This window comes from Nerophis ophidion, linkage group LG06 (genome assembly GCF_033978795.1).
Source record: "Nerophis ophidion isolate RoL-2023_Sa linkage group LG06, RoL_Noph_v1.0, whole genome shotgun sequence".
NCBI classification, from domain to species: domain Eukaryota; kingdom Metazoa; phylum Chordata; class Actinopteri; order Syngnathiformes; family Syngnathidae; genus Nerophis; species Nerophis ophidion.
Window position 1 is genome coordinate 49,419,791 of NC_084616.1, and position 12,357 is coordinate 49,432,147.

At 38.9% G+C, this 12,357-nt stretch overlaps 1 protein-coding gene across 2 annotated transcripts in view; it reads right to left on the reverse strand.

Annotated features, from left to right (window-relative positions):
* prickle3 (prickle homolog 3) overlaps window positions 1–12,357 on the reverse strand; it is a 53,726-nt gene extending 41,369 nt beyond the window's left edge. For both annotated transcript variants that reach the window (XM_061904092.1, XM_061904085.1), the window contains exon 1: window positions 12,151–12,357. Coding sequence is in view for 1 of the 2 variants with exons in the window: in XM_061904085.1 (XP_061760069.1) it covers window positions 12,151–12,192 (42 nt within the window). In the remaining variant the exon portion in view is untranslated. The remainder of the gene's footprint in view (window positions 1–12,150) is intronic.

Consider the following 12,357-nt stretch of genomic DNA (forward strand, 5'->3'; position numbering starts at 1 on the left):
AAAGCCAGCCTTTTTGTATACGGTAAATAGATCAGTCCATCAAAATATAATTATGATCAATTGCAAAAATAGAACACTACAAAACAAATAGCAGTAACATTACAGCGGTTCATTCAGGGATACTTGAATCACAGCACTTACTGTGACATACTGAAGCAGAGCAACATTCCACATAGGGAAATTTGCTCCACATGGCAATTTAGTTTTTTGTTTTAGCTTATTTTTCTTGTGCTCTCTGCCAAGCAGTGGTGTGCCGTCAGTGCCAGCAAGGCCTTCTCTGCTGGCCTAACACCGGCGACTGAAAGGCGAGCCGAGACGAGCAGCACAGGAGGTCGCGCTGGAAATCTGCGCGACTGACTGGGACACAAGAATGTTTATTGAAACAATAAACAAGAGTCAAACCTGCTACAATGCGCCTTGCATCGATGGTCCATGTAACCCGCAAGATGACGGCTGGAGACCTGTCACAGTATTCATAATCTCTTCATGTCATATTATGCTCTTTGCAGCGTTGTTGTTTTTAGGTTAGAGTTTGTATCCAATCAGAATTCAGCTAGTTTATGTTGCCATGCTGTTCGAAATCTGCCCGGGGCCTTCAGAATCAACAATACAGGCGTCTATGAACTGTAAGTGAACGGACACAAACAGTTGATAGACAATTGAGATAGCCAATCAGATCATGAGTTGTCAGTAAGGCCTTTTAGCTGCCCGAAGGTTGAACGTGACATTCACGCGTCCTGTATTTGGATACTCACCGGGACCGCTAGCGTATGAATTTGAGTACACACACAGTTGATAGACAGTTGCGATTGCGAGTCAGATCACAAGTTGTTGACAGTAGCCTCTCTAGGTAGCCTGATGTTAACAAGACTGTGATTGTATATTCTCTTGTCTTTCCAAAGTAAGTATCCAATCACAATTTCGCAGGAAGTGGGAGGTGTTGACCCACAAATAAAGAGAACAAAGCGTTGATTAGGTGGCAGAAATACATTTGCAAGGCCATTTTCAAGGATACATAAAGAAAAACAAAATATTCTGAGACGATGTCAGCGATGAAATGGGGAAATGCCCGCCATTTCCACTCGAATCAACAGACTACGAGAGGCTATACGACGTCGAATGGGTTCTACAAATTCTGAGTTCAAATATTTTATTTCCTTATTTTTTCACGTTTACTATGTTTTTTTGAAATTAAAATGTTGACAGTACCACATAAGATATGTTTTAATTGCTAATGCAAGTTTATTGATCTTTAAATGCGCCAGAAAATAACCCATTTTGTACACTGTTGGTGGTGATTCAATACACAGTGGTGCGTAAATGTGTTTCTGTATAGTATTTCTCCAGTAATGGTCATGTGGGGACATCAATTCTGGTATTTTGAGAGGTAATCATTGAAGTCGGACATCACTGAAGGCCTAGGTGGGAAACGCAAGGCCCGCCACTGCTGCCAAGTAAAGTTGCAAATTGTTATATAAATGTTATATGATGCATATAATGAAAAGGAGCAACCTGATGTGATTGGGAAGCGCATGCAAGTAACAAATGCAGCGTTAATGCAGCCCTCCACTTAAACTCAAGGCCGAGAGAAGGGTAAACATTAACAAAACAGGTTGGAGGTGAGACCCTTTGCTGCTTTGGCATGTTGAGTGACTATAGCTCTGCTGGATGGGCAGGTTGGAACAGACCTCATTCATTCATGCCAGGGGCCTCCGAGATACCACACTACAGCTAGCACTTGGATGTGTGTGCATCACTGCTTTAAGCCTATCTAGGCTTAAGAAAATGAAGTACTTCACACCCCTTTTCCATATGAGTTGGAAAATTGTGTTAGATGTAAATATAAACGGAATAAAATGATTTGCAACTCATTTTTAACCCATATTCAATTGAATGCACTACAAAGACAAGATATTTGATGGTCAAACTCATAAACTTTCTTTTTTTTGCAAATAATAATTAACTCAGAATTTCATGGCTGCAACACGTGCCAAAGTAGTTGGGAAAGGGCATGTTCACCACTGTGTTACATCACCTTTTATTTTAACAACACTCAATAAACGTTTGGGAACTGAGGAAACTAATTGTTGAAGCTTTGAAAGTGGAATTCTTTACCATTCTTGGTGGATGTACATCTTAAGTTGTTCAACAGTCCGGGGTCTTGTTGTCGTATTTTACGCTTTATAATGGTCCACACATTTTCGATGGGAGACATGTCTGAACTGCAGGCAGGCCAGGAAAGTAAGCGCACTCTTTTACTACGAAGCCACGCTGTTGTAACACGTGGCTCGGCATTGTTTTGCTGAAATAAGCAGGGGCGTCCATGTTAACGTCACTTGGATGACAACATATGTTGCTCCAAAACCTGTATGGACCATTCAGTATTAATGGTGCCTTCACAGATGTGTAAGTTACCTATGCATTGGCCACTAATACACCACCATACCATCACACATGCTGGCTTTTGAACTTTGCGCCTATAACAATCCGGATGGTTATTTTCCTCTTTCTTCCGGAGGACACCACGTCCACAGTTTCCAAATATAATTTAAAATGTGGACTCGTCAGACCACAGAACCCTTTTCCACTTTGCCTCAGTCCATCTTAGATGAGCTCGGGCCCAGCATTCCTCTGTGTTGTTGATAAATGGCTTTCGCTTTGCATAGTAGAGTTTTAACTAGTACTTACAGATGTAGCGACCAACTGTTGTTACTGATAGTGGTTTTATGAACTGTTCCTGAGCCCATGTGGTGATATCCTTTACACACTGATGTCGGTTTTTGATGCAGTACCGCCTGAGGGATCAAAGGTCCGTAATATCATCGCTTATGTGCAGCGATTTCTCCAGATTCTCTGAACCTTTTGAAGATTTTTACGGACCGTAAATGGTAAAATCCCTAAATTCCTTTAAAAAAGCTCGTGGAGAAATAGTGTTCTAAAACTGTTCGACAATTTGCTTACAAAATGGTGACCCTCACCCCATCCTTGTTTGTGAGGTACTTATCATTTCATGGAAGCTGCTTTTATACCCAATCATGGCACCCACCTGTTCCCAATTAGCCTGCACACCTGTGGGATGTTCCAAATAAGTGTTTGATGAGGATTCCTCAACTTCATCAGTATTTATCACCCACTTTCCCAACTTCTTTGTCACCTGTTGCTGGCATCAAATTCTAAAGTTAATGATTATTTGCAAAAAAAATGTTTATCAGTTCGAACATCAAATATGTTGTCTTTGTAGCATTTTCAACTGAATAGGAGTTGATAATGATTTGCAAATCATTGTATTGCGTTTATATTTACATCTAATACAATTTCCCAACCCATATGGAAACGGGGTTTGTACTTTAAAAATCATACGTATGTATTAAGTACAACAAACATAAACACTATCTCTTTTTAAATGGTTCAAGTGAACTGAGTAAAACAAACACGGGCATGAAGACCTGTCCCGCCCTGAAATCGGTAGGTTGTGAGTTCAAACCCCGGCCGAGTCATACCAAAGACTATAAAAATGGGACCCATTACCTTGAGGGTTTAATCACTAAAATCATTCCTGAACGCAACCACCGCTGCTGCTCACTGCTCCCCTCACCTTCCAGGGGGTGGAACAAGGGGATGAGTCAAATGCAGAGGGTAATTTCATCACACCTAGTGTGTGTGTGACTAGCAGTGGTATGTTAACAACATATTCATTTTCAATCAATCTTTATAAGTTACAGTAAATTCAGGAGGTACTTGGTCTGAGTAAAAGTTCCAATCCTACAAAGGCATTGGCAATGTAAGTCAAGTCAACTTGTAGTGTATGCCGGAATTTATACCTAAACTAACAACTAAGTCACCCACACTGTGGAAAGCATAATCAAATACAGTAATTCAAAATTAAAGACAATAATTAAATGAAACTGCAAAGAAAATATGGACAACTTTTTCCTCATATCCCTATGGTTGGTCTTAACACTAGATTGTACGCTGCAAGGGAATGAGAAACAGGCTTAATGAAAGGAGATAGTCTCAATAATGAGACCACTATGCTGTTTAGTGATTATCATTGTCCATTTTATAGGAGCAGATCCGTTCACATGTTCAAAGATACCATCTTTATCCACTATGATGGCTGCAACACTAAAGCGGGTCGGATTAGACATGTTGATTGGCCTTACACTTTTTGAGTTTGATTTAATTTCACGTTTCTATGGCACGCTGCCACCATAAGAGTCAGCCTCAAGCTTGGGAGATACAATTTGAGGGAGAAGATTAACTAAAATGAACAGATCTGTCGTTGTTAGAGCTGCAGCTTTTGAATATTTTAGTCATTGAATATTCAACTGAAAAGACCTTTGATTAATTGAGTAATTAGATAAGACATATTTTTGCTTGGTAAACAATTATAAATACACATGACAAAAAACACATAACTTAATAACAAACTACCAATTGGCTTACTTTTGAAATGACTATGTTCTATGAGTTGTTCTCTAGAAATGACCAGCTACTCATGAGTGGAATTCATTTTCTTCCATTCCTTTAATTCATCACAAGTGTTGTGACATCATCATATAAGTTGTAATAAAATAAAACAAAAACAAGGATAAAGGTGAAACATATTTTAGACACATCTTTGTGTTTTTATATATCACTATCAACACTTCAGCTTGTATCATTACATCACTGCCCTTTTAATCTATTTTTCCATTTTAAATTAATATTTTTTATTAATTGTCTGCTGGAAATAACAAGCTACTGATTGAGCCAAAATGTTTTTAAGTTCATCTCTTTAACTCACACTGCTGTTGTAACATCATCATATGATTTGTAATACAATAAGATAAATAAAAAGGATTAAGGTTTAACATATTTTTAGACAAATCTGTGTGTTTTTATTTGTTATTTTTCCTTTTTTTTCCTATTATTTTTATCTTTCCCTAAAGCCACGTTCTTCAAATGGCTTGTGGGCTACACTTTGAACACCACTGCTTCATGTACAAGTGTTAGTGTTAGAAGAGTGTCTTTATTTATCATTTATATACCATTAATTTATGAGTTGACCTTTTCCAAGCAACGTTTCACGCTTTTGGAGGTTTATTGCATGCAATCCATAGAGATGCACACTCTCTGGACTTGTGGAGGCGGATCTACTTGCTCGCATGGCAATTACTTTGTCTTTTGTAACCGCTTGTATATGACTACTGAACACATGGATAACAAAAGACACACTATTTTTTTTTTTTTACTTTAAATGTGTGCTTATACTTGCTAAACATAGTGACAAAGTTGGTAAATTGGAAGCACAGATCTCTTTGACAAAGCAGGAGTGGCAGAGGTGTGTTGTAAAAGCTTAGTTTCGATGAATGCCATTACAGGCACAATTTCATTGAAATCTGTTAATGAGCGAGGTTTAACTGGCAAATACGCATTTGTGGTTTGTAGGAGTTTCCAAATCCAACATTAATATCAGATATTGGTCCGTATTAGCAAGAATACAACTCTCGGGTGATATTGTCTTCATCTAAACTCTCCGATATAGGCTCCAATAGAAGCAGTAATGGCAGCGCTTTTACTCGTGCAAAGCAGGACAGCCAGTTAACATTTAAATGTCTTCCAAAGCCCACAGATTGGTCTTTTCTTGTATTTTATTGCTTTTCTTGTATTTTATTGAAGTTGTTTATAAAAGGCAAACATGGTAGGCTATAGGCTACTTGGAGCTAGCAGAAAGATACACAACAGCTAAGCACACAAGATTTACATATTTAAAAACTGCCAAAATCAAACAATATTACAGTCTAAAACATCACACTTCTCAATATAAACAAGTATAAAATAATTAGAGTTGCATATTACTTACACATACAAATCCTCCACGGCAGAAGCATATTAGAAAGTGTCCACCATCAACCTTATCTGGATCATTCAATTTACAGCGTTGCTAGCTTAATTTTAATGAATTGTTGTGAACTAATTACCAATCCACGTCAATTTAAAGAAGGCATAAATCTGTTATCATGTAACGACAGACAATTTCATATCACGGTCATCATTATTATCGAAATTGTACACACACATACTGAAATATTTTGAAGTTATATATATTTTTAAATAACTAAATTAAATGTACACACTGTTATAAAACCCACTATTTTGTATGTGTTGTGTTTCTTATGCCTCACGTATAGTGTTTTAGTGTTGATATTGTATCTGTTGTAATGGCTAATATTTGATTGTTTTTAATATTGTTTGGGACTGTAGCACTTAAAGATGAATTCAAATGAAAAGTGCGTGAAAAGTAGAATACTTTACTAATATTTATTATTTCTATCTGGCGCTGTGGCATCCTACATGTTCAGCGGTCCTTAAACGTACCGTACTAAAAACTTCTCTATCTTGTATATAAACAATCACTCAGTGCTGAGAGAGCACAGCTTGTAGGTTCAATGTGCACACTTGAACGGCTTAGCTGCTCAGCCAGCAATGTATTCACATACGTTTACATTGCAGTATGTTGTTTCTTAACGGGGTGAGACGTTAATGTCTCTTGTTTTCATGATAGCATTTAAGCTAGTGAGGTTGCAACAGTCAGTCCATGAGTTTATCATAGTGCAGTTATCAATCACGGTTTTTCAATAATTTGAATTCAAAACTGTAATACTAACAGTCAAGAGTCTTACCACGGTTATCATTATTACCGTTTATCATTAAATCCCTAGTCACATGGTTAGTGTTTTTGATAAACTATTTTGTTCTCAGAGTAATTTCTATCCATTCATCCATTTTCTACCGCTTATTCCCTTTCGGGGTCGCGGGGGGCGCTGGCGCCTATCTCAGCAATATTATTAATATATTTAGTTTCAGGTCGATCGCTGTGAGCATATATTAACTTGGTCAAACATGGCGGGATAGCCATGACATCGGAGTCAACTTTATACTGTTCCACTTCCAGTTACGTAGAAGTAAACAGAATCATAGATATAAAGAGAATGACCAAACTTGGAGCTAAATGCGCTGTTGGAGGCAGCAAAATAGATGTCAGCCATAGTTATCTATGGCCCTGTGATTTACGCGTCATTGGAATCAAGGAACTGTTCGCTAAAGACAAAATCTTCTATTACATGCAGAAAGTCGTGGAAATTGGCGTAATGTAACTGAGATGCTGTCATTGCGACACAAAGGGGAAATCGTGTATTCGGGTACCGTGCACTTGACAAACACCCAACTCTGTGGAACCTCGCCAGACAAGGGCCAGCACTCTAGCCGGTGTTCTGTCGATGTCTGCTACCCAGCGTTACTGAGCATACTGAGCATGCGCGCGAACACAAATACTTGCCTCTGACAAAATACTAATCGAAAGCAGCTGATTTGTTTGCCTTGAGTACAAGTAAGTAGTGGTTTTAGTTTATGTTTCATTCATTGTACGGTACCTCCTGACCAGCAAGTGTGAAGAGTTTGTAGACAATTACAGCGTGACAAGGTTCACATTCTATTTAACGGTCAGTAAGCATGTAGACAAATACAGCCTGAGGAAGTTCACATTGACGCAAACAATTGTCCAACTTACATTTTCCTTCTCATCACAGTTGTATTCTGCTAGTAGCTTTTTTCAAGGAATCAGCGAAATTTGACAGAACACCGGCAGCCATCTCTGTGTTTGCCTATTGGATACACGTCTCCCTCACACTATGTAACCAACTCCAAAATATAGAGGCAAACAGTTCCCAAATGACTTCTACGTGTCAAGCGACATGTTTCTTTTGCAAATTTGATGACTACTTGTCCAAAACTGTGTGAAAAACACTGTGCTACTACTGCCAGTGCTAGAAAGTTGTGTACGCGACCACTGATCTTCATTGGTATGTTAATAGAATAGAATAAAAATAATGATAACTTAACAGCTTCTAATCAATCAATCAATCAATCAATGTTTACTTATATAGCCCTAAATCAATAGTGTCTCAAAGGGGCTGCACAAACCACAACACAAACCACTACGACATCCTCGGTAGGCCCACATAAGGGCAAGGAAAACTCACACCCAGTAGGACGTCGGTGACAATGATGACCCAGTGGGACGTCGGTGACAATGATGACTATGAGAACCTTGGAGAGGACGAAAGCAAAGGATGTCGAGCGGGTCTAACATGATACTGTGAAAGTTCAATCCATAACGGATCCAACACAGCCGCGAGAGTCCAGTCCAAAGCGGATCCAACACAGCAGCGAGAGTCCCGTTCACAGCGGAGCCAGCAGGAAACCATCCCAAGCGGAGGCGGATCAGCAGCGCAGAGATGTCCCCAGCCGATACACAGGCAAGCAGTACATGGCCACCGGATCGGACCGGACCCCCTCCACAAGGGAGAGTGGGACATAGGAGAAAAAGAAAAGAAACGGCAGATCAACTGATCTAAAAAGGGAGTCTATTTAAAGGCTAGAGTATACAAATGAGTTTTAAGGTGAGACTTAAATGCTTCTAATGAGGTGGCATCTCGAACTGTTACCGGGAGGGCATTCCAGAGTACTGGAGCCCGAAATGAAAACGCTCTATAGCCCTCAGACTTTTTTTGGGCTTTGGGAATCACTAATAAACCGGAGTCCTTTGAACGCAGATTTCTTGCCGGGACATATGGTACAATACAATCGGCAAGATAGGATGGAGCTAGACCGTGTAGTATCTTATACGTAAGTAGTAAAACCTTAAAGTCACATCTTAAGTGCACAGGAAGCCAGTGCAGGTGAGCCAGTACAGGCGTGATGTGATCAAACTTTCTTGTTCTTGTCAAAAGTCTAGTAGCCGCATTTTGTACCAACTGTAATCTTTTAATGCTAGACATGGGGAGACACGAAAATAATGCGTTACAGTAATCGAGGCGAGACGTAACAAACGCATGGATAATGATCTCAGCGTCTTTAGTGGACAGAATGGAGCGAATTTTTGCGATATTACGGAGATGAAAGAAGGCAGTTTTAGTAACGCTAATACTGTGGTTTGACCACCAGTGTTGAAATAATAACTGATGCATCCTAAGGTGTGCTTTCTTTTTACTTAAAAACATGTAAACTCAAATTTATTGGTGCATTTTTGTGCTTTTTCTTATTTCATTTATTTTTTTAATTCACTCAGAATGTAAATAAAGTGTTGAACTAATGCCTAGTTTATTTGATATTTAGTAAAGATGTTTTAAAACTGGCAGGTTGAACAAAAAACTTTTTTTTTGTTGTCTCTCATAATGGTTGTGAATGATAAGCAAAATTCCAAAAAAGCACAGCTCAACTGAAAAGAAACAATTGTATCAGGTAGGTAAAATTACTTGATCATGTTTTGAAAATGACTTACTCGAGGAATCGTTTTAGCTATAGATGTACAGTATAGCAACGCTCGACTACAAATCATTCCGCCACATGCATGTTGCTAAGTCAATTTTGTTTTTGTCCAGTATTACAAGTTTGTGGGAGGTTCACTGTCCCATGAAAAATACATTTATTTCTAGTTAGAGACTCTCAAAAACCAACATTGCACAACTAGTCTTTAAAGAATTGATGCACAAACGTCAATAACAGCAGCTTCCAGTTCTAGGAAGATAATGTCATACTTTTTTCCCTAGTGCGGATGTTAGTGTTGCATTAAATATTCATGAAGTTCATTAATACTTTAATATGGTGACTGTACCTAGAACAGGTGTCCAGACTGCTTAAACACTACTAATTGAAGTATTTACACAAAGTGATATGTAATTTGATCTGGCCTTATGTTATGCGGGCAGCACGGTGGCAACTAGTTAGCCTTGCGGACATGCAATAAATTATTGTATGAACTTGAAAGAGGTCAATGTGAATATGTAATCAATTTGGGAAACCAACATTTAGTGGGCCAAAAAAAATGGCTTGGCGGGCCAAATTTGGACCCTGGGTACCACCATGGGCACCACTGGGTTACAGTTAGTATCACTATAGACTGATACAATGACATATATCCAGAACTATCATTTATTTTTAATATAACATTTCAATAATCAATTATGTGAATTTGACAAAAGACAGTGTGGTGTAATTGATGGGGACATTCTGGAAATACAAACCCTGTTTCCATGTGAGTGGGTAAATTGTGTTAGATGTAAATATAAACGGAATACAATGATTTGCAAATCATTTTCAACCCATATTCAGTTGAATGCACTACAAAGACAAGATATTTGATGTTCAAACTCATAAACTTTTTTTTTTGCAAATAATAATTAACTTAGAATTTCATGGCTGCAACACGTGCCAAAGTAGTTGGGAAAGGGCATGTTCACCACCGTGTTACATCACCTTTTCTTTTAACAACACTCAATAAATGTTTGGGAACTGAGGAAACTAATTATTGAAGCTTTGAAAGTGGAATTTTATTCCCATTCTTGTTTTATGTAAAGCTTCAGTCGTTCAACAGTCCGGGGTCTTCGCTGTTGTATTTTACGCTTCATAATGCGCCACACATTTTTGATGGGAGACAGGTCTGGACTGCAGGCGGACCAGGAAAGTACCCGCACTCTTTTACTTCGAAACCATGCTGTTGTAACACGTGGCTTGGCATTGTCTTGCTGAAATAAGCAGGGACGTCCATGATAACGTTGCTTGGATGACAACATATGTTGCTCCAAAACCTGTATGGACCATTCAGCATTAATGGTGCCTTCACAGATGTGTAAATTCCCCATGCCTTGGGCACTAATACACTCCCATACCATCACAGATGCTGGCTTGTGAACTTTGCTCCTATAACAATCCGGATGGTTATTTGCCTCTTTGTTCCGGAGGACACCACGTCCACAGTTTCCAAATATAATTTGAAATGTGGACTTGTCAGACCACAGAACACCTTTCCACTTCGCATCAGTCCATCTTAGATGAGCTCGGGCCCAGCGAAGCCAGCGGCGTTCTTGGTGATGTTGATAAATGGGTTTTGGTTTGCATAGCAGAGTTTTAACTTGCAATTACAGATGTAGCAACCAACTGTAATTACTGACAGTGGTTTTATGAAGTGTTCCTGAGCCCATGTGGTGATAGCTTTTACACACTGATGTCTGTTTTGGATGCAGTACAGCCTGAGTGATCAACGGTCCATAATATCATCGCTTTCGTGAATTGATTTCTCCAGATTCTCTGAACCTTTTGATGATTTTACGGACCGTAGATGGTAAAATCCCTAAACTCCTTGCAATAGCTTCTTGAGAAAATTTTGTTCTAAAACTATTCGACAATTTGCTTACAAATTGGTGATCCTCGCCCCATCCTTGTTTGTGAATTACTTAGCATTTCGTGGAAGCTGCTTTTATACCCAATCATGGCACCCACCTGTTCCCGATTAGCCTGCACACTTGTGGGATGTTTGATGAGCATTCCTCAACTTTATCAGTATTTATTGACACCTTTCCCAACTTCTTTGTCACGTGTTGCTGGCATCAAATTCTAAAGTTAATGATTATTTGCACACACACACAATGTTTATCAGTTTGAACATCAAATATGTTGTCTTTGTAGCATATTCAACTGAATATGGGTTGAAAATGATTTGCAAATAATTGTATTCCGTATGTATTTACATCTAACACAATTTCCCAACTCATATGGAAACGGGGTTTGTATTCCAAGTGTGCTGCGTTGCCAGATGTCTCATGATGGCTGCACAGCTGCCACAACACATCTGCTCATCACACACATTTACTTCAACATACCTTCAAATTGTAACACCACAATTATCAAATGTTGCCAAGGTGACTACAAAAGGACTGTGACAAGTTGCAGTATGTTTTACAGTTCCCTGCCTCATGCCAGCCTGCTTAGGTAAGCGGCTGTGACGTCACTGCCCCCTGACTCACCTGGGACTGGAGTAATGTCTAAAGTAACAAAGAATGTCGATCTCTGAGAGAAATTATAGGAAATCAAAATGTGTTTCTTAAAATGTAGCCGGGTGCTCTTTAAAAACAAACAATAGGCTTGCACAAAAGACAGGTGAGGGTGGGAGAAAGTTCAGTCAGATCAGAGAAAGTTTCAAATGACAATGAACACAAAAGTCTTAAAAAAAAAACAACTATGAAAATAATCGTGATGTCTGAAAGAAGATGTTTGATTAAATGTCCGAAATCAACAGTGAATAAATAAGTGTATAAAATGAACACTTACCGAGCGGCTCGACCGTCGCTTTTTAGACCCGCGTAGAAACATGGAGGACGTGTTTGTTTACAAGTAGTGTATAATAATCAAATGAACATAAATAAGTAAGAAGGTGTAGTGTTGGTCAGTAGACAGTTCGCAATAAACTACATGTTGCCTCAAACTAGGAAGCACCGCCTTTAGCTAACTACTTTGGTAACAAACAAGATACCGTAA